This window comes from Apiospora aurea, assembly GCF_038362705.1.
Source record: "Apiospora aurea strain CBS 24483 chromosome Unknown utg000006l_segment0_segment0, whole genome shotgun sequence".
NCBI lineage: Eukaryota > Fungi > Ascomycota > Sordariomycetes > Amphisphaeriales > Apiosporaceae > Apiospora > Apiospora aurea.
Genome location: NW_027117393.1, coordinates 3868163 through 3888311, shown reverse-complemented (window position 1 = coordinate 3888311; position 20149 = coordinate 3868163). Strand labels below are relative to the sequence as shown.

The window sequence follows — 20149 nt, the reverse complement described above, 5'->3', positions numbered from 1 at the left end:
TCCGTGTATTTGTGGTATCATACAACAGTGAATGGACTGGTTGGTTCCTCTACTTCGAGTTTTGAGGGGGGGGATATAGCCCCCTCCAGGCGTGATACCATGCACGGGGGGTGTGGGGGCATCAATGATACTCACAAATGTCCATACTAGGATTGAAGTGAGATTACCAAAGTCTGGACATGTCCAAATAGGACCAATTGACGGTATACTATTCTTTTGTATTAGGGGTCCCATGATGCCGGCCCGTCGTGGAGTTCCTCCGCATGGCTCTACTACGTCTGCTTCCACTTTCCGGCCAGCTGTTTGATAGGGGGCAAGCTGCCAAAACGTAGGCAACACGACTGTAACAATCCCTTGTCGGTAGATTTCCTTCTCCTTCTCCCAACTGCCCGAGGAGCTCAGCACGTATTGATATAGGCCGCCCAGTCTCCATCTTTCTGCAGAGCTTTCTGAGTTGTCTCTAATCGGGACAAAGCCACCCCTCCCCTCTTTTTTTGTGATGTCGGTATTCCTGCGTGAACTTGCTAGGAGCTCAATCTGGAAGAATTGCTACAGATGTGGACTCGCATTGGACGTGAAGATACTCATGTGGATAGGACGCACATGTTGAGACAGGTGGCAGTTGTATGTATAGGTTTTCAGAGCAATCCAGCAGGGCGAGGAACAGCCAGCTGGCTGATGAAGCCCAACGGCCAAGAACTGAGATATGATAGCCTCGTCAGGACGGGTTTTCATTCACCTACAAGTAATGAGTAAAGACATAGTCTGCATCTCTTGGCTAAACCCCAGGTAGGCAATAGGAACATGTATTGCACCTCGAGGTGGTGGCTTGCATATGGAAAAGGGGTGCCATACTCAGCTGCAATTATATATAGCGGGATATGGCACACCAAGCGGTTTAAGAGTACGCATTGCCTATCTTTTTTCATACCCGGATCTAGGCAGGGTCACGGAGAGCCTCTAGGGTTCTCTACAGGTACTGGGCCATAAGCTATGCAAACCACATGGTGATATAGTCCTGGACAGACAAGTTTGGAATTATGTAACTCTTCCATATAGAATGTGTAGATAGACTGATAGAGGTTTATTCAGGGTGTGCATCATAGCTGTCAGTGTCGCTATAGCCAACACAAGAATAAACCAGACCTCAGGAAGGGACACACCCAGAGCACTGTACAAGAAAAAAAAAGCATATTCCCATCCTTTACCGGGAAAGTTCTAATATACAGTCTCTTACACGTCGTGCCATACTTCCCCCTTTAGCCGGGGACCGAGTCAAGGGCTCCCTTACCGAACGCCGAAGGTGCAGCATCAGGACCCTTCTGTGCCCGCAGCTTCTCCTCGAACTTCTCGAACTCGGCCAGGGCAATCTCCTCCTCCGGGTCCGTAACTTGGTGTACGCCTTGAACCTCCTCGATCTGTGAATCATGCTTGTTAGTGCCTGCGTTGAAGGGGCTGGGACATACGGAGTGAAGAAAACTTACGTAGTGCATCAGCATGCTCTCGATGCCGTTCTTGAGCGTGACGGTGCTCGAGTCGCACGTCCGGCACGCACCGCGCAGCTTGAGGTGAACGTGCCCATCAATAAACCCGCGGAACTCAATATCGCCACCGTCCTCCTGGATCGCGGGCCGGATGCGTGTCTCGAGCAGCTCCTTGATCATGCCGACGACCTCGCTGTCGTTCTCGTCGTACGCCAGACTGTCCTGCTCCTCGGGGGCGCCGGTCCCCGCCGCAGCCGCGGCCTCCACATCCGCCGCCGTGACCTCCTTGCCGTCGGCGCCGATGTCGCCCACGGCCGCCTTCTTGCTGACCGTCACGATGTCCTGCCCCGCCGTGATGGCCTCGGTGATGAGGCTGAAGATCTCGGGCCGGATGTGCGCCCAGTTGGCGTCGGCGGCTTTCGTGACGGTGATGAAGTCGGCGCCGTAGAAGACGGCAATGACGCCGTCGATGTTCATGAGCTGCGCCGCCAGGGGCGACGGGTACGGCGGCGCGATCGTCGAGCGCGGGTTCAGGTACTCGAGGAAGGGCGTCGGGAGGCCCGCGGGCAGCACGGGCTGGTGGGGCAGGAACTTGAGGGCGTCCGGGTTGGGCGTGTTCTCCGTCTGGATGAAGAGGCTGCGGGTCTGGACCGGGGTTACTAACCGGGAGGCGGCGGTGGCGGCTGTGGACGAGGAAGAGGAAGAGGAAGAGAGGACGGGCCGCCGGGTAGACGAAGAAGAGATGCGCGCGCTGGTGTGGGCTTTGCGCGAGGCGGTTGCTGTCGCTTCGCAGACGAAGGTGCGGGCGCGGGGGGCGACTCGTCTCGTCGAGGTCGACAGGAGAGTGGTGGCGGCGGCAACGGTTGGCCGCATAAGTCGGCTGGAAGCTGTCATTGTGTGTATGTCGTCACGACGCTCTTTAGGATGTCGGTTGTTGAGGGAAGGAATTGGTAGGGAGGGCGCCTAGTCGATATACATATATGTTCGTCTTCGAGTAGTCCTGGACCAGCCGTCGTCGTTGTAGGTGTTGGGTTGGTCGGCAAGGGCAATGTCGAAGTTGGATGTTGGTTGTAGTTGTTGGCCCTCGCAGCTCCGAACGTCCACCAGCCTTAGCTACTAGGCCGAGGTGCCCGCCACGCCATCGACGTTCGGGCTAACCGTTCGAAAATTTGCCGCTTAGAAATCCACCCCGCCGGATACGCCCCCATTTTCTGCCCATTTTCTGCCCCCCAATGCCCCATGACGCAAATTTCTGTCTGCCAGCGCCAGCGCCAGTATTTTTCTTTTCCCCCTTCCCGAGCAACGCCTGCGCATAACGACCCTGACAAAACCCAACCATGGGCCAACCAAATCTCGGGCCAATGTCAACTCCACCGAACCGACTATCTGGCCAGCCTTGAAACCTTTGATTAATCTAGAGATCCAGCGGATGCGAAGTTGACCTGGTAGCTTTGTCCAGTATTGTTGTAGACCTACATATATATTCCAAGCACCCTTGAACTGTAATGCCTCCAACTGCATAAACCTTCATTTCCCGCTATTCCATACTTTCACCTACTAGCAATACTCAGCTGCTGTCGTGCTATCATATGTTGGAGCGCGCTGCGATTGCTGCCCATCCATCACCCGCTATACCATCGCCGACTATCCCGTCGATAACCAGTTACCACTGCTATCACTTCGCTACCGGTTGTCCTAGGACTGGTTGCCCCTGATTACGTGAAAGGACAAGTCCTACCTGAGGCATTCTTTCCGCTGGTACTATAAGATCTGGACTGAGAGATAGCTGGTTGAACCACACAGACGCCCAATGAATTTGCTCTGACAACGAACCCCCTCAGAACTTCTTCAGTAGCAGCAACTCTGGATGTTCAGCCCATATCCTCCACTGCTTGTAGATCTACTAGTATATCCTCATTTTTTGAGACTGCCCTGCTGCTAGATCGCAAAGACAATCGGTTGATGTGCAATTTTGGGGGCAACAATCGCGAGTTCACATCACATAGATCCTTATCGATAGGTGAAAGTGCGCGCGAAGAACATCGCGATTGTTACTGTTGACAGGGCATCGACGATTCATCCATAAGGAAGGGGAAAAAAGAGTGAGTGGATGGAAGGCGCATATTCACTGCCCGTTCACCATCTCTTTGCGCGCCCTCGTCGCGCGCCTCGGTCACGTCACTGAATTACACCACCACTCCCACGAATCCGACCAACCTCAAGAGCCCATCAAGATGGCGCCCATGATACCCGCAGAGAGAATCTGCATCAGCTGCGGGAAGGAGGATGGAAAGTACAAGTGCACCAAGTGTGCCAAGTACACGTAAGTTTATACCGTTATCCCATCTCAATACGATCAGACTACATCATAACTAACACTCAACCCAACAGATGCTCACTCCCCTGCTCCAAAGCTCATCGTGAGATCCACGACAACGAGCCCCAGCCGGAGCCCAGCAACAGCGCTACCAAGGCAGACAATGAGACTGAGCCCGAGCCCGAGGGCGGCCACTCGCCTCTGACCAAGCTCTTCAAGAAGTACCCCAACCTGCCGCACCAGCTGCGCGCCATCGCGGACTCCACCGACCCGCCCAAGGACGAGAGCGGCAACCGCCTCAACTTCGTCCCCAACTCCCGCGGTGGCGGCCGCGGCGGCAAGAAGCAGGAGCCCTGGACCCAGGAGATCGGCCTGCAGAACGGTATGAACGCGCTGCGCCGCGGCCTCTCGTCCGCCCCGCGCGGCAGCGCCGAGAGCGAGGGCCTGCGCGAGTACTGCGAGCTCTTCAAGCACCAGCTCGCCGAGAAGGCCGAGAAGGGCGAGGATCCGGACGCCGAGTTCCGGCGCCGGGCTGCGCAGCACGATGCCGAGGTCATCCGGAAGCTCATGGAGGAGGAGCAGAAGCAGGGCAAGGACTAGGGTGATCTGCTGGACTCTCCGGAAACGAAACCAGGAGTTCCGGAATTACGAAGAGAGAGAGAAAGAGAGAGAGAGAGATGAAAAAGAAGAAAAGGGACTATGAAACCAACGAGCATAAATAGGAACATGCTCATAATAATTGAATAATCACGTATGATACACAAATCTCCAAGGCCACCCGCGAACCACAGAGGCCAACGCGATTGGGACCCTTCAGGCTGTACTCGATCATATTCATCTACTCTCGACAACATATGTATGTATTCGTAGTACTACCTGCGTACTCCTTCGGTAAGATGAGAGAGGCCGTGGTTGGACCCCACGCCCTTGGGATCAAGCAATGTTAGAGCCAGTGATAAATCCCAATGCCAAGGGTTATCTATCCTATCACCACCACCTACCCCAGACTTGGGTTATATATCAGACAGAAGTTATACCTAGGATCTCCCAAAAGAGCCGTCTGATACCAATGCAACGCCATCGCCCAATGCGGTGTAAAAAAGCCTTGCTTCCGACGACCCATTGGACGCCACATTATGTATGATTTGCTCCATGCTGATCACACTTACGACATCAACCAAACACCAACAACATGACATCTTTGAAAGACCTGTTTTTGTAGACATTGAAATATTAAGTTTTATCATTCAACGTGTGGACATCATAACTAATTCGTGATCAACAACCCCCTAAGGTTCCTTTCCTTATACAACCTCCCCAACCCAACTTGAACACACTTTTACACTCCCTGTCCCCTCACGACACCAAGCAACCAAGCATTGCCTTTCAATTCCAACTCCAACTCCCAAACAGCTCGACGACGCACTTTCGTCAACTCAACCGCCTAAGCCGTGCAAAGAACCCGCCCCTCGACGTCGCCTTGACCGGCGACGTCGTCGTCCCCGTCTCCAACGACGTAGCGCTATTCCTCGACTTATTGCCGCTGCCGCTGCTAAAATTACTGTTCAGATGCAGCTTCGAGGACGACACCAGTTTCGTCTTGAGCGCCCACAGCGAGTCCGCCTTGCGGAGCAGCGGGCTCCTCGGCACTTTGCTGTGGCCATTATTGGACTGCTGCTGCTGCGCGAGCTTCTGGTCTTTCTCGTCCTTCTGGGCCCAGTCGGCGCGGCGGTCCGCTCCCGTGGCCCGGTTGCGCACGACCAGGGGCTCGCCGTGGACGTCCACGGCGGGGCCGGGGCGGCCGCCGGGTAGGAGGTCCGCGAAGCTCAGGGAGCGTTGGCGCTGGTGGTAGCTGCTGCTGTTGCTGGCCTGGTTATGTGCCGGCGAGAACTCACCCGTCTGGTAGTTGTAGTGGCAGTCGTCGCCGTTCGTGTGCAGCGGCGTGTCCTCCACGATGTCACCCATGTTGGCCCAGTTCCAGTTGTGGTTGGTGTGGTGGTTCCTGCCGTCGGGCGACGACGACAGCATGGCGCCGCCGCCGGCGGAGACGGCGAACCCGTCGGCGGGCAAGGAGTGGCGCTTGTTCCGCGCCGCGGGCATGGCGGCGGCGATGGCGGCGGCCCCGGTAGGATGGGCCTCGTCCTGGAACTGGTTGCGCCCTTGCAGCTTCTCGCGCGTGCTCTGCGCCCGCCTCAGGGCGCGGTTCTGCTCGCCGGGCGTCTTGCTCGACTCGAGCTCCGTCCGCTCGGTCGCGGACCCCTCGATGTGAAATTTGAGGGCCTGGCGCGAGAGCGGGTGGATGTTGCTCATGTCGGGCAGGCTGGGCTTGGCCGTGGCGGTCCGGGCGAACTGCTGGGCGGCCACCTGGGGCACGTGGTGGTAGGGTTCTGCCGGTGGCTGGTCGTCATGGGCAGTTTCTGTCGTTGCCGACTTCTTCGTCTTGGTTGATGACTTGATGCGCTTGACGTCTCTGGCTGTGGTGGCCGTGTCCATCTTGGAGTCGGCGCGTCGCAAGTCCTGATCCCTGAAGCTCGCATCTGCTCGCGGCGGTGCGATGACCACCCTAAGACCCGGACATGTGGTCCCGGCCGTTGGAGCCTCCGCCCTAGCAGCGAAGCTGTTTGCTGATTTTCTCGTGTACACCGACGTCAGGGAAGCATTAACGTCACCGGCGGCAGAGGAACCCGCCCGAGATGGGTCAAAAGAAGCTCCATCGTCAGCATTGTATGCCCTCAGCCGCCGCGCCTCCCGTTGTGCGTTTTGCTCGGAAAGCACGATGTAGAGCCTCCGCCTCAGGTCCTCGGGGTCCGGCGGCAATGATTTGGGCAGGTGTGGCGGTTTCGTCCTGCCGTTGGCCTTGACGGGCGGCTTGATGGTCATGTTCAGAGCCAGGTCATCCCTGGGATTCACCCTGGCGAACTGCATATCTGTGCGTCGGGTGTATAGGCCCGGGAATAAAAAAAAGGTGGTAGGAGAGTCTGAAGACGGCAGAAGGGACATGCAGGCCTCACGCTTTTTGGTGTCCAAGTGCCGAGAAACCCCAAGCCAGGTTAGTTGAGGCTCAACCCCTTCCCAGGGATTATTAATTATTGGAAGATTAGGTAGATTACGCAAGACCCGGAGGGGTCCTCAAGCCCTTTGATACGCCAAATGTGCGGATTTGACGTCAGTTGGTAGCCCACTCGGGAGGGGGATAGTCGAACGATATGGTCCCGAAGTTTTGTGGCTCGATGACGGCGCTGCTGGAGTTTATAATGGGAGGTGGTAGTGCCCGTGGACCCGACCCGGGGGCTCGTCAGTCTCGTGGGTACTGCTTTTGCTTGTGCTGTGTGTGCTAGACCAGACCAGGACACCAAGGCCGGCAGAGACCTGTCTTGAGACAGCGGCAAAGGCTAGACCACTGGTGAAAGATCGTGCGGTCAAAAAGAAAAGGAAGAAAGAAAAAAGATGTCATTCTCAGATCAAACATGATCAGCGAACAGAGGGTCGGTGGGCAACCCATGCGGTTTAATAGAAACATATCTCACCCCAGCAGTCACGAGAGCGAGGGAGACAGCGACTCGGCCAGGAACCGAATCCGGCTTAGAGGAGCCACGGGCGCAATCCGGGGTTGCATGGATGGACAGCCCAATAAGCCCAGGCTAGCCATAGCGCCGCGCCCGCATCGACACCCTCGCATTTGACAGGGCCCCCTCCCAGTACCCTCTCACTGCTCCCCTCTCAGTACCTCTCACTAATCCAGTCATGCTGCCCCTCGCCCGCCCGCCATTGGCCTGCTAGCACCGGTAGCGTCGAGGGCTAACGCAAATTACATCAAACGATGGCCCTTGGGAGGGAAATGAAAACTAAACTCAGTCACGATGGCTTCGAGTGGGAACTGCTGCGCTGTGGTGTTTTTTGTGTCCTGTCCTGCGTGTTCCAAGCCTAGGTAATTTTCCGACTCATCTCAGATCTCGGATTGTTTTCTAGATGAGGCAGAGAACAAGAGAATGGCTTCACATACACACGCTTCTAGCCCTACCTGCCCTCAGGGAAGGGATGCGATGCAGCCACTGGGGGGTTACGTACGGGGAGTAACAAACAAGAGCTGGAGGCGGGTAGCGGTTTGGTAGGGATTCTGCCCATCCATCACAAGACCCTTCATCTTTGCGATAGGGCGGGTAGCCTGGATATAGTAGCACTGCTAGGGTTGCAGTGGACAAAGGGCAGGGTCGACTTCCTGTTGCTGTGGTTGGTGCATCTTCTGCCGGTTCAGTATCATTGGGTGGTGCAACCTACAGTACGCTCGACCTACTTGGTAGGCCCAGAGCTAGCTCGCTCTCGTTGCGCATTGGTGGTGATTGAGTGCGAAGTGCAAGCAACAAATATTATCCAGCCAAGGGTCGAGAGTTAAGATCAAGCCTCACAGTCACGGCCGTAGTCATTTCTCCGCTGCTGCCGCTCGGTGCGTGCGTGTGCTTATGGCAAGATGGCTCATGGAACATGGAACGCAGTGACCCGAACCGCCGATCGCATCGCAGCAGCAGCGGCCAGCCAACCCCACGATCCGCTCCATCCAGCACAGTCCAGTACTGCACAGTCCAATTGACGAATTGTGTGATCGACGATAACTTTGTCAGCATCTAAGTTGAGACATCGGCAGACAAATCGACGCATCCGTGCAGCTGGACGAACTGTGTCGCATTACTCTACCGCGACACCGTCTTACTTTTACTTGCGCCTCAAATATTGGAATCGAGGACAACAAACAGCCCCATCGTCCGTTGCTATTTTCTTTTCTTTGAACTTCCTCCCTCCATGCTGGGTACCCCTCCCTCCTCCACGTACCGAATTTGACTAGGTTATTAGACGACTACTTAGGTTAGTACCTACCTCGACCCAGGGAGTGTTGACGAATGGGCTGCATGCGGCATAATATTGACGGATCTGCAGATTGGTTACCACACCACCGAACGAGAGGGTGTTGCTTCCACCTGTTTCTCGTGTCCAAACGCGGCCAGCCTATCTCATTTATTAGGGGCCATGCCATTCTTCCAAGTTTGACTTTTTGCGACTTTGCACACTTGGGTTGGCCGTGTCTCAGCCCTCCGCCAGAAGGAGGCTGCCGTCGTCGACTCTGCCTAGAAGCGCTCTCTTCCGTGCCGCCGCAACGTTGCCTGGTAACGCCCTGCCGTAGATGAGACCCCAGCCGGGCATGCAACTGTGTAAGTTAATATATTACTGTCGTTCCCATTTGGTGGGACCCCATCCATTATGAGCCTCTCGATTCCTCGACACCCTCCATGTCGGCGCCGCCCCCCTGGTAGGATAGCTTACCCGCAGACGCTGCGTATGGACCCATGGGTCGCACAGGAAGCCGTCTATAGAGAGAGTGCTTCCTTTTGCTAGAGATGAGATGGCGTCTTGCCTTCTCACTTGCTCCGCCTATTGCTGACACCAGAAGCTTCCTTCTTTAGGCTGAAACATTGGCGTGATGAGGAGAGCCAGATTGTTGTTATAGGGCTGCGAGATCGACCCGAAGCTAGCGATTGCATCTCAGCATGGAAAACAGAGATACACGCAGCCGAGATCGTCGGGGAGAGTCCTGACTAAGTGGCTAGCAGGGAGCGTACGAAAGCTGCCGCTGCTATCCCCCTTGTCCCCTGGCACTCTCGCACTAAAAGGTTCCCTGGGTTCATTTAGGTTATTATGTGACAATGCAGGTCGTGCGTGATTGGGCAAACATGCCTGCGCTCCTTGGCTCCCCGGCTGCAGCACCGGTTTGGTAGCTGCGGTTCGTGACTGGTGTCGCTTCTGGCCATTCCCCTCCGGTAGCATGCAACCAGCCAAGCTCTAGAATACGAAGAGGCATGTATGTATGTAGCAAAGCAACAGCCCACCACTGCATGCATCCTTATACACCACAACAAAACTGATGTGTCTTATTCATCCAGGAGGGCAGCAGCAGCAGCACAAAACATTGTGCTGCAACGCGGCTCATTGGCCCAACGATGCGATAGGTAGGAGCAAGCTCCGCTGTCTAGGACGGCTGAACAGAGGTGACACTGTAACAATGAGCTAAAAACCGGTTAGATTTACCCCCCCAACGGTTAATTCTAGCTGCTTTTTACCCTATCGATAAGATTAATGTACCCTTATCGTCAACCCTCGTCGCAGCCAGCTTTTGAGCCAGCCTTTAAGCCAGCCTTTGAGCCAGCCTTTGAGCCAAAATCGACGAGCCGGCCAAAATCGACGTACGACCTAGATTTCGCGTCGATCGGAAGGAATTGGCATCAATCGTACATAATCAACACATTTCCACGACGATGGCTTGGTTTGGTGACGATGGCTTGGTTTGGTGACGATGGCTTGGTTTGGTGACGATGGTTTGGTTTAGTGACGATGGCTCGAATGCTGCGTATGTCGATTTTGGCTCAAAGGCTGGCTCGAAGGCTGGCCGGACGATGGTTGGCGACGAGGGTACATTGTTGCTTTTTGGGGGCGTATAAATCGGTGTGTAAAGGGTGTGGTTGGAGTGAAAAATAGCAAAAAATCATTGTTTTTAGCTCATTGTTACAGTGTCACCTCTGTTCAGCCGTCGGTAGCGGCGGGCTTCCCGTCTATCGGTACTCGAAAGTACTCACACCAGAAATGCCGACGTGCCCAAGACCAGACCTGCCTGCGACACGACACCCTTTGCTGCTCGTTGTCTCGAAAGCCAAGCCAGTGGAGGCTGATTGTCAAAACCGCTTGGAGGCACGCAAGCCAATTTGACCAAGAAAACGCAGTAAAAGATATTATTGTTTTCTCAACTTATTCCCAGGATGTAGACCCGGCCGCCAGAGTCTGCAAATCGGTATGTATATCATCGGCCGTAGAAGGGCGCGGCGGATTAGGCCAGGGCTCTGTCTCGCGACCTTTTGTCGATTTCCCTTACAGCTGGAATTCTGGAAATCCGCTTTACCGGGTAGAAGGAAGGGCGCTTCGAAAAGTCACAGCTTCAGGAGGCTTGTTGATTAGTATCGTGGCCATTTACGTGAGTTCCACGAGCAGAACCCAAAGCCATGCCGCCGCTGTTATGGCGGGTTGTCGACGGCGACGACGGCGCCGACATTAAAGAGAGGCTGCTTCCGCGACTGCTTCTTCTCGTTCGCGCCTCATATCTGCCCACGCACAACAAAGCAGGGGATGAGGACGTGGCTTTCACCGTCGAGCCGAAGAAGCCCCGCGAGAATGCTGCCATCGTTGAACCTTGAGTCAAATTCTTGTGCCCTCTGGCTGGCAGGAGATACAGCTCCGGCCATTACATAGGAGGCACCAATTCCACGTTTAGGGGCGAGAGTATAACCTGTGTCAGGCTTTCGGACTCGTCGAAATGAGATGCGCTTGTTTACATATTCCACCGTGTTCTTTTCTTAATATCCGAAAGGTTAATCAATTTGTTCTGCCGTTATTCTGGCGAAACCGAAATCGTTTCCATTTCCCAAGGTCGAGAACCGGGTCTGCCGTGTAAATTACGTACCTGTTATTTCGAGTATGTTGGGGAGTTTTGCAAGCACCACCCGGATTGATTCCAGATCAGTCAACCCAACTCCGAATTGTCCCGATATCATCGCCACGGTCTCCGGGGCACCACCTGTGCCGGCCGGCCCGGGGTCAACCGTCGTATCGAAACGTGCGCAGGTACGTGATAATAAATACGCCGAGCCCCTAGACCAAGCATCACCACCCTCCCCAACTCGACGGACGGCGCAAATCAAGGCAGTCGTTCGCAACTTTGCTGCCGCCTTCACACACCTCACTGCAGCCAACCGCAAACCTACCACCAACGACCTTACCATTTCCATACATCACCCCCAGAACTCTTCTGTGTCAATAATGCCAAGTGCCAGCCCTAATGCTGAAATGCGTAGTTTGTATTCTATCGTCCTCCTGCTATTTCGTGCTGCATGCTTGATCGGTTGCATCGTCGGTGCGGCATGGCAAGGGGGTAGGTAGCAGATATGTTTAACTAACGATGGCTCTTACGTATAACAATAGCGAACAACAGCGACGAACAAGAGGTAATCGGATCGCGATGTGGCTTCCCTCCCTTTGCTAAGTCCGAGTAAGAGTGCTAGGTTTCCATCGTGAGTTCACTATGAATTGGCCATGGGAATGGGAACCACTGAATACAGGGGAAGTGAGTTGGGCAGGGTAGGCATACGTCTGTCCCAATGAAATGAGGCAGTGGAATAAAAAGTCTCAATGATTTCAAGCAGGCATCAGTCAAAAACTATTGTGACTTTGGTTTCTTATACCTACCTACTATCATGAGATGTACGAGATTCGTTGTCATGAGTTCCACGTATATAGGCAGATAGATTTGGGTGGACCAAGCCAACCATGTGGCCTGATATGGCATGTCATGAGTTACTTGGATACACATCAGCCGCGAAGGGAAACTCGGGCTCTTCTTAAGGACACCGAAGATATACGAGAAGGACACTGAGAAAGAACCAATCATATGCAATCTGGATATATCGTATTAAAAAGGGTTTAATAGTCATCACTCGAGAAGCGAACATGTCCGTCCATCTACTCTCCTCTCCTTCTTTCTTCCACCCAGGGGTATTTGTTCCGAGTACTTCGTAATAGGAAAAAGATGGCGATGAGAGCAGAGAAAGCCAATCATCTATCTGCTTGTCTTCACACTTTCTTTCACTTCAAGGCCGCCCCGGCAAAGGCCGAGGTCCGACAATCTGCCGCCGCCCGGCCCCGATTCCGGCGCCACCCTTGTTCTGGCTGTCCCCTCCCGTGAACCCGGTCCACTGGTTGACGTCCCACTTGCCCCCGATGCCGCCTCCGATACCGTCCACGCCATCGCCCGACCGCACGGCCTGGGCCGTCTCCTTCTGGCTCTCCTCCCACTCACGCTGGCGCTGGCGCTCCATCTCCATCTCGCGCTCGAGCAGCGACTTGGAGGCCCACCCGCCGGCTTTAGTTTTCTGCTGCGCCTGCTGCCGCTTGCGGTCCTCAGAGTCTTGCTCGGCAGTCGCGCCGAGCTCTCGCGAGTACGTCTGCTGGGGAGGCGGGGTCAAGGGCGCTTGGTGGTTGGCCAGATAGCGATCCGTCCTGTTGGCGAAAGGCGATCTCGACTTGGGCTGGGGCAGCGGTCGCGAGTTAGACAACGGCGTGACTGGGCTTGAGACCTTCTGAGGAGGAGGGGGGCTGGTGAAAGGCCCGCCGACCGGTTGCTTCTTAGCCGGGCCCGGAACAGGCAGGGGCCTACTCTCACCCCCAGTCTGCTGGGGCTTTAGGGGGAACAGGAGGCTTCTCTCCAGTGCGCTGTTTCTTCAAAGGGGCAGTAGCCGGGACGGGCAAGGGACGGGCAGGCAGCGCTGGGCCAGGTGTCGGAGGGTTGGGGTTAGCGGCCATCTCCTCTTGGTGGCGATCCCATTGCGTCTTCAACACTTCGCGCTCGCCGCGCGCAAAAGACTCCTGTCGGCTAGGTGGCCGGCTCGGCGGCCGACTCGTAGGGCGACTCCCGGGCCGACTTGTTGGTCGCGCCCGGCTTCTCGAACGTGCCCGGCCCTTGGGATCTAAGCGATTGCCAGCACGACGCTCCCGCTCCTCTTCGTACTGTTGTTCTCGCTGGCGTGCGAGCTCGAGTTGTCTTTCCAAATCCCTGATCCGATCGCCGTCCGACATGGGCTGGTTCATATCCGTCGCCGTGTTGCTCTTGCTCCGCGATCGGGTGGCCCGGCGTTCCTCGTCCAGCTTCGCCTCGGCCTCCTCCTCGTCTCGGCGGCGCTTTTCCTCGGTCAGCTTCCATTGGCGCTCTTCTTCTTCCCACCGCCTCTTTTCCTCTTCGGCTTTGCGTTTCTCTAGGGCCCGCAGCTTCCTGGCCTCGTCCTCCCATTGGCGCTCCTGGGCTAGGCGGGCGCGATCCTCTTCAGCTGCCATCTCTGTCTTGCGCCTCCGCTCTTCTTCTTCCATTTGCTGGCGCTGGCGCTCGCCCTCCGCCTCCATTTCTTTGCGGCGGCGCTCCTTGTCGGCCAGGTTGGGCACATGCGGCGAGGCACTAGTAATTTGCCGCCGCCCACCGAAGGCGACACCGAGGTTGCCCTGCGACGCACCGCCCATGTATCCGTATTGGGCAATGTTCCACGCGGGGCTGGTAACTCCTTCGTGGGTTTTGTTGCTCCAACTGCTGACGGTTGGCGAACCCACGCGTTCGCTACCGGTAGGGCTCTTAGATGGACTCCAGCGACCGGAGCTGGAATCACCCGTTTTGCTCGAGACCAGGGCGGGTCTGCCGTAGGCGGAGGAGCTATTGGAAGCGTTGGAGAAGCCCCGGTTCCTACCCGGCGCAAGTCCCGACCCCGGCCCCGTGCTCTGCGGCGACAATACGGAACCCTTTCCGGGCTTGTTGGCGCCGATGGGTGTGGGGAAGACGGAGGGGTTGGCCTTTTGTGCGGCGCGGGAGAAGGCGCCAAGACATTGTAGTACTTGGGTAGGGTCCTTTTGTTCGTAAAGATCGACAGTCAAGAATACGTCGTGCTGTTTTAGGTCAAGGGGCGGCATCTGGCACACCCGTAGAAAGTGGGAAATGTTCTCCATCTGGACGAAAGGCATGGCGGACTGCTTGAACTTGACGCCTGGCGGTCCGACGGCGAGGTTGATGAGTCTGCAGGCAGAGCGCCGCTACGATCAGCACTCTGAAGAGCGAACTAGATGACTTGTTTGGGCGATTGACTCACTTGCATAGCGCGACACCGCTTTTCAGGCCTTCTAATAAATCATTTCCCGGCAGGCGCTCGCCCAAGACGCCCTCGATCCATGCGCGGGCCTCGTTGGCGGCGGCAGGGGTGTACTTTTCGAGGCGCATCTTGCGCAAGTCCTTATCGAGGGAGGAAACGGACGCCATGATGGGCGACAAAATAGCAGATGATGTCTAATCAATTGCAGCGCGGTTTGTGCTGATGTCGCAATACATAGAAGCAGCACAGTCGTAAGTAGGTTTGTGGTAAAATGGGTGGTCGTGTCGTGTGGGTGGTGAACAAGACGAATGACGCGGCTCGCTGCGTGCGAGTTTGATTCGATGTCGGTCGCAATGTGCGCTTGAATCGACGTCGCCGCGCACGTTGTTGCGCAAGTCGAGGGCGAGGGCGAGGGCGAGGGCGGAGGAGAGGGGGGAAGAGGGAGGCAAGAGCGAAAGGAAGAACGGGATGAGGTCACTCTTGGCTGAGGCTGATGCTGATGCTGATGCTTATCCCAACCCCGAAATAGGCCTCCGTGCGGTTTTTTAGGTACCGATTTGGATTCGGGTGGCTGCTGAAACACATATACGCACACGGGGCACACAGATCAGATCTCTCCTTTTAACGATGAACATGTGGGAGTGACGAACAGCAGAGGGTGTGTGGATTCTACCAACAATTTCTGATATCGGGCCCGCGAACCATATAATAATAAGTAAAGAGAGAGAGAGAGATGGAGAGAAGGGAAAAAAGAAACCGGCTATCGAGCCAACGGGCTATAGGCCTCGTTATAGGTCGTCCCAGCCGCGGGTGTTTTGGGCAATCAAGGCAGGCATACGATGGTCTAATAGTAGTCTCCCCCTCCAATCGAATATATATATTGAGCTGACTGACTGATTACCGGAAACTACCACCCAAGGACCAAGGCAGTAGACGCGTTGAAGACGAGAAATCAATTAAATGAGGGCAGGCAGGACCAGGACCAGGACAGGGGGACCAGGGGGCTTTTGGGGGGCAGGCGCACAGGCACGCCCGCTGTCCATGTACAAGTCACTGCAAATCACCCAACCCCACCTTCCCTTCCCGGGATGACGTTACGTTGGAATTGGGCAACCGTGCTACGACGCGGCCACTTTACCAGCACTTCAGAAGCACTTGCCAGTAGCATGCGGTTTTGCAGCACCAATAGCGCTGCCGCCAGCGCACACTACCCAGCGCCCGTGTGGCTGGTAGAGGTGAAACTGGGACATGCCTAACACACGCATTCCCTGCAGCTCAATGCAACCCAACATGGGAAACCGACTTTTTGTGGCGCCCCCGCCCCGGCTCGTCGTGCTTGCTCAGTGCTCGCCGCTATCAGCCAAGGCAAGGCTTGTTGTTATCCATCCCATCTAGGTTATCGCATTTCAACGGATCACCATGATGAAAAGCCGATGGTCAACGAGATACTCGATTTGACAGATCCCCCAATCTTATAATGGTTCTCTCTTGTTTTTAATGCAGCAATTGACAGCTGGCTAGTTTGCCCCCCCTAATAGCAAGCCTTGTGCGTTTCGAGTCAAAACAACAATCCAAATAGCCCTGCGAATTGGCTCGTCTCCCACGCCATGTCGTCCTCTAATGTCGGCCTGGTGATGCGAGCCTGGTTCCGCTGGAAGAGCCTGCGCCTGCCCTGGCGCAAACGCTTCCTCGTCGGTATGTTATTCTTTCCTCTGCCATCCATCTATTCTTAGCTACCGTCTTCTTCGCCCTGTCCCGTCCCTGTGCCTGTATCTACACACCGACACAGACCACACCCAAACCCACCCCCATCAATGCAAACCATACCTATAGCTCGAGGGGAGGGGAATGATGTCACCTCTTGAACTAAGTAGCACAAGCCATGAGCCATGAGAAAGCAACCTCACTAACCACGACCACAACAAAACGCATAGGCTCCGACCTCCAAGGCAACACCTACTGGGTCTTCCGCCTCACCGGCAACACGCCCCCCGCCCACCAGCGCCGACTCGCCCGCCTACCAGTCCTCAGCCGACGACACGCGCTGGCGGCGCATCGTCAAGTACCCGCGCTCGACGCACTACTCGGACGTCCAGGTGCCGCCCCAGTGGCACCAATGGCTGCGTTACCAGCGGCAAGAGCCGCCCTCCATCGCCGAGCAGCAGGCCGACGTGATCCGGAGGCAGCGCATGAAGGTGCTCGCGGCCGAGGCCGACGCGCGCTGGGCCGCCAAGCCGAGCTACCTGGACCAACCACAGCAACAACAACTACCGAAGATTGCGACAACACGAGACGATGCGCAGCCACGCCCCAGTCCTGCCATAAACGCAGACACAGCAGCGCCCGCGAAGACTGCAGAGCAGGAAAAGAAGAAACAGGAGGAGAATGATCCATGGAAGAAGGCGGCGACGGGGCCGAGCGAGACATGGCAGCCGGCCCCTTGGTCTCCTTCGAGCTCACGAAAACGGTGAGGACATGATTTGTTGTAAGATTACAAGCATCAAAAGCGGCAAATACGAAAAAGTATGGTCCAGGTGTAGGAGCGGGATGGAGGTGGAGCGCATAGCATGTGCCCCATTCCCATGCTGTATATATGTACCATGTATGAAAGCAACTATAATAAAAGGGGTTGGTAACCCGTCTACCGCTCATATACTATACAGAAGAGCTATACAGAAAAGCAACTTGAACGGCTGGATGACGCTTGGGAGAACTCGCATCTTCCTTTGTGAGTGAGTCCCGTATGGTGCAGTAGTAAGCCTTCCCCCGACAGCGAGTAGAAAGGGATAAAAGCCGCCCAAACGCCAGCCTCCATGATGGGGTATCATCAAAAACATGCCTTACAAAACATTACACTGGCGGCGGTCCGATCCTCCTCGATTCGAAGATTCGTCATGACCGCGGCCCCGAAGCTCCGGTTCTCTTTCGTTGTTGCCTTCGTCTCCTTCTAGTCCCTTCTAAGAATCTGACCTAAGTTTTACAACGATTGTGTCTGAATGCGAGCGCGCATGAAATTAGTCTGATGATTCACTACCACATGAAACCGCATGTTCAAATTTGAACTTACCATGGATGACTTCGTCCTCTGTCCCGTATGCGCCACCATACGAGGCAAAGGTAGGCTTGTGCGCCGTTGACTTCGCTCTTCCTCGGATAGGGGTTTCGCATCTTTCCTTTTTCACTTCCGGCCCGCGTTGTTCCTTCTAGGTCCTCCGCGCAGACAGGAAGGAAACTTCTTCAAACGTATCTGTAGGAAGGCCAATTAATATCGCGATCTCCTCAAATTTAGTCAAGCGCTAGTAAGAGACTCACCATTGCCACCCTTGGCCTCAATCTCGTCTTCCTCGGTACTCTCGCCCTCGCCCTCGCTCTCGAGCGAAGCGACGACCATGCGCGCCAGAGTCAACAGCCTCTGCCCGCTGGCCTGCAGGACGGCCTTGGCTTCGGCCTCGGGGTCCTCCACGATCGGCCCGCCACGACCGCGGCCGCGGCCCGACGTCTTCTTGCGGACCTTGGCCTCGCGCGCGGCCACGCCCCTCTTCACGACGTCGACCAGCCCCGGACCGAACTGCTCGGTCCCGTCGACCCACACCAGCTGCACGAGCTCCTCCAGCAGCATGCTCACCTTCGCGTTGTCCGAGGCCTCGATGGTGTTGGACGCGTAGGGGAGGAAGCAGCGCTCGATAATGGCCGGACTGGTGCCGTTAGCATCGTACCGGTCCGCATCGACGCGCGCGGGTGAGACGGCGTTGGAGGGCATGAGCAGCATCAGGATGTCCTGCAGGATCGAGATCTGGCTATCCAGGCGCAGAGCCGACGTCGTTTGCGTGATAAAGGCGTTGAAGACGGTCAAAGGCAGGACCTTCAGGTGCTCGACATAACTCTCGTAGAGATCGGGGAGTGAAACCGGTGGATCGGGGAGGAAGTTGCATAGGTAGGATAGCATCGCAAACAACCGCTGCCGGAGCTGGATTGATTCCACAAATGGCGGCTCCAGGGTCTGCAGCTTAGATTTGCCGGAGCTCAATAGAAGCTTCTGCGGTGTTGGTGGTTCTGACGCTTGTGACGAATATATGGATTCATCATCGAGCCACGCCCCGTATTCTCCCTTTTCCAGGTTCACCTGTGACCTTTTGCGCTTGTTGATGGCCTTTTTCGAGATCCCTCGGTGCTCGTTAGGCCACATCTCCTGGAAGACGGAGCTTGACCCTTTGCTCCCATCGGCAAAAAGGGCCTTCATAATCCATTTCAGGCCACCCAACCGCCCTTTTTGTTGTCCGATGAAGCCTGCCAGAATCGAGTCGCGCAACAAGAGGAACTTATCCTCCTCCATGCGCCCGCCGGACCGGTCCGCTTCGACGTCCAGTCGATGTCGCTCCAGAAGATCTGCCTCAATGACATCAAACATAAAATCCAGCCACTGGCGCCAAAAATACCAGCGGTTAGGATACAGCTGGCTGCAGTTGAAGGCCCAACCGACGACCCCGAAGAAGTCCTGTCCGCGCCGCCAGACGCTGTCCCTGAAGTATTTGCCCTCCATGGGCGCGTCGCCCCAGGTGTCCTCCAGCAGCTCGTTCTCGCTGTCCGAACTGGGGGAACCGCCCCGCGGGTGGCGCGAGGGGCCGGACCCGAAGCGGAAGGCTTCCTTGAAGTGCGCGTTGATGGGGCCGACGGTCCGGAGCAGACAGCGCAGATATACCAAGGAGTTGTTGGCGGTCTCCGGCCAGGTTTCTTCCTTGGGCCTATTCGTGAAGTCGGGGTGGACAATGAGGGTGCTCAGGAGCGCTATGTGGTTGGGCGGCGGGCAGAACGATACGTCTTTTCTCGTCGCAGCATCTGGTATCGTCGCGCGCTTATTGTCGCCGCCCTTGCGCCCCAAGGGGAGCAGGTCGTCCAACAGGTTCAGGGCTATCGCATGTATGTTCTCTTCCAGGTAAATTTGGCAGTGCTGCTTCAGCTCGGGCGGCAGCTGTCGTGCAAGGCGGTACTGGGTCTCAGAGTCGGCATCGCCGGGACTACTTATGTCGGTAATGGTGATATCGGCCACATGATTGGGGGAGTCTGTCGCAGTCTTAAACGAGTCCACCGATGACAGCGGCGAAGAGCTGTCAGGCAGCGGGGGTGGCATAGTGACTTGGCGGCTGTCGCCTGTTCTCGCCTTTCTTTTGCGTATGGCGCGCTTGTAGGGGAGGAGGGAGAGGCGAAGGAGAGATCGGTGACGCGTCAAGCCCCCATCCGACTTATCAGTTGGTGTGTTCGTGAATTCGGAGATTCAGGCCGATAAGCTTAGAGTTCTTGCGATGGCCCAGAATCGCGAGTTACTGTCGCGGGGGTCGGTTTTAGCGTGTCAGTGGGCCCTCAACGCCTAACTTTCGTGTCAGTACAAGGGTCGGCCCTGCCAATATGCGCATGCCAATTAACACCATCGATGTACCTGACCTAGCTGACTCTGGAGGTTCCAAGGTTGTCGAAGTATTTCAACGCAAGCTTCAAGTACCTCTACCAATCTTCAAAAGCAGTCAGTCCAATGTTTGGCAAACCTGAAGCCATGGCTCCAAGCGCTCAAGATACCGCACACATGCAACACACATGCGCAAGACGTTGTGTTGTCATGGCATGGACAAAGT

The 20149-nt window shown here is 55.9% G+C and overlaps 7 protein-coding genes across 7 annotated transcripts; 3 read left to right on the top strand and 4 right to left on the bottom strand.

Moving 5' to 3' along the window:
- Positions 1-1259: 1259 nt before the first annotated feature.
- PG986_009795 (uncharacterized protein) lies at positions 1260-2378 on the bottom strand (the record flags this gene model as incomplete). Its single annotated transcript, XM_066846017.1, has 2 exons — positions 1260-1418; positions 1485-2378. The coding sequence occupies 2 exons, from the start codon at positions 2376-2378 to the stop codon at positions 1260-1262; spliced, it is 1053 nt and encodes a 350-aa protein (XP_066698415.1).
- Positions 2379-3718: 1340 nt separating this feature from the next.
- Positions 3719-4401, top strand: PG986_009794 (uncharacterized protein; the record flags this gene model as incomplete). The annotated part of the gene is made up of 2 exons (XM_066846016.1): positions 3719-3807; positions 3876-4401. The coding sequence occupies 2 exons, from the start codon at positions 3719-3721 to the stop codon at positions 4399-4401; spliced, it is 615 nt and encodes a 204-aa protein (XP_066698414.1).
- Positions 4402-5232: 831 nt separating this feature from the next.
- Positions 5233-6726, bottom strand: PG986_009793 (uncharacterized protein; the record flags this gene model as incomplete). Its single annotated transcript, XM_066846015.1, has 1 exon — positions 5233-6726. One exon carries the CDS (start codon positions 6724-6726, stop codon positions 5233-5235), a length of 1494 nt encoding a protein of 497 aa, XP_066698413.1.
- Positions 6727-10844: 4118 nt separating this feature from the next.
- PG986_009792 (uncharacterized protein) lies at positions 10845-11036 on the top strand (the record flags this gene model as incomplete). The annotated part of the gene is made up of 1 exon (XM_066846014.1): positions 10845-11036. The coding sequence occupies one exon, from the start codon at positions 10845-10847 to the stop codon at positions 11034-11036; it is 192 nt and encodes a 63-aa protein (XP_066698412.1).
- A 1449-nt stretch (positions 11037-12485) lies between these two features.
- On the bottom strand, positions 12486-14689 carry PG986_009791 (uncharacterized protein; the record flags this gene model as incomplete). Its single annotated transcript, XM_066846013.1, is given in 3 exon segments — positions 12486-13047; positions 13058-14449; positions 14523-14689. The coding sequence occupies 3 exon segments, from the start codon at positions 14687-14689 to the stop codon at positions 12486-12488; spliced, it is 2121 nt and encodes a 706-aa protein (XP_066698411.1).
- Positions 14690-16129: 1440 nt separating this feature from the next.
- On the top strand, positions 16130-16993 carry PG986_009790 (uncharacterized protein; the record flags this gene model as incomplete). Its single annotated transcript, XM_066846012.1, has 2 exons — positions 16130-16213; positions 16457-16993. The coding sequence occupies 2 exons, from the start codon at positions 16130-16132 to the stop codon at positions 16991-16993; spliced, it is 621 nt and encodes a 206-aa protein (XP_066698410.1).
- Positions 16994-17811: 818 nt separating this feature from the next.
- On the bottom strand, positions 17812-19650 carry PG986_009789 (uncharacterized protein; the record flags this gene model as incomplete). The annotated part of the gene is made up of 1 exon (XM_066846011.1): positions 17812-19650. One exon carries the CDS (start codon positions 19648-19650, stop codon positions 17812-17814), a length of 1839 nt encoding a protein of 612 aa, XP_066698409.1.
- Between the last annotated feature and the right edge of the window lie 499 nt (positions 19651-20149).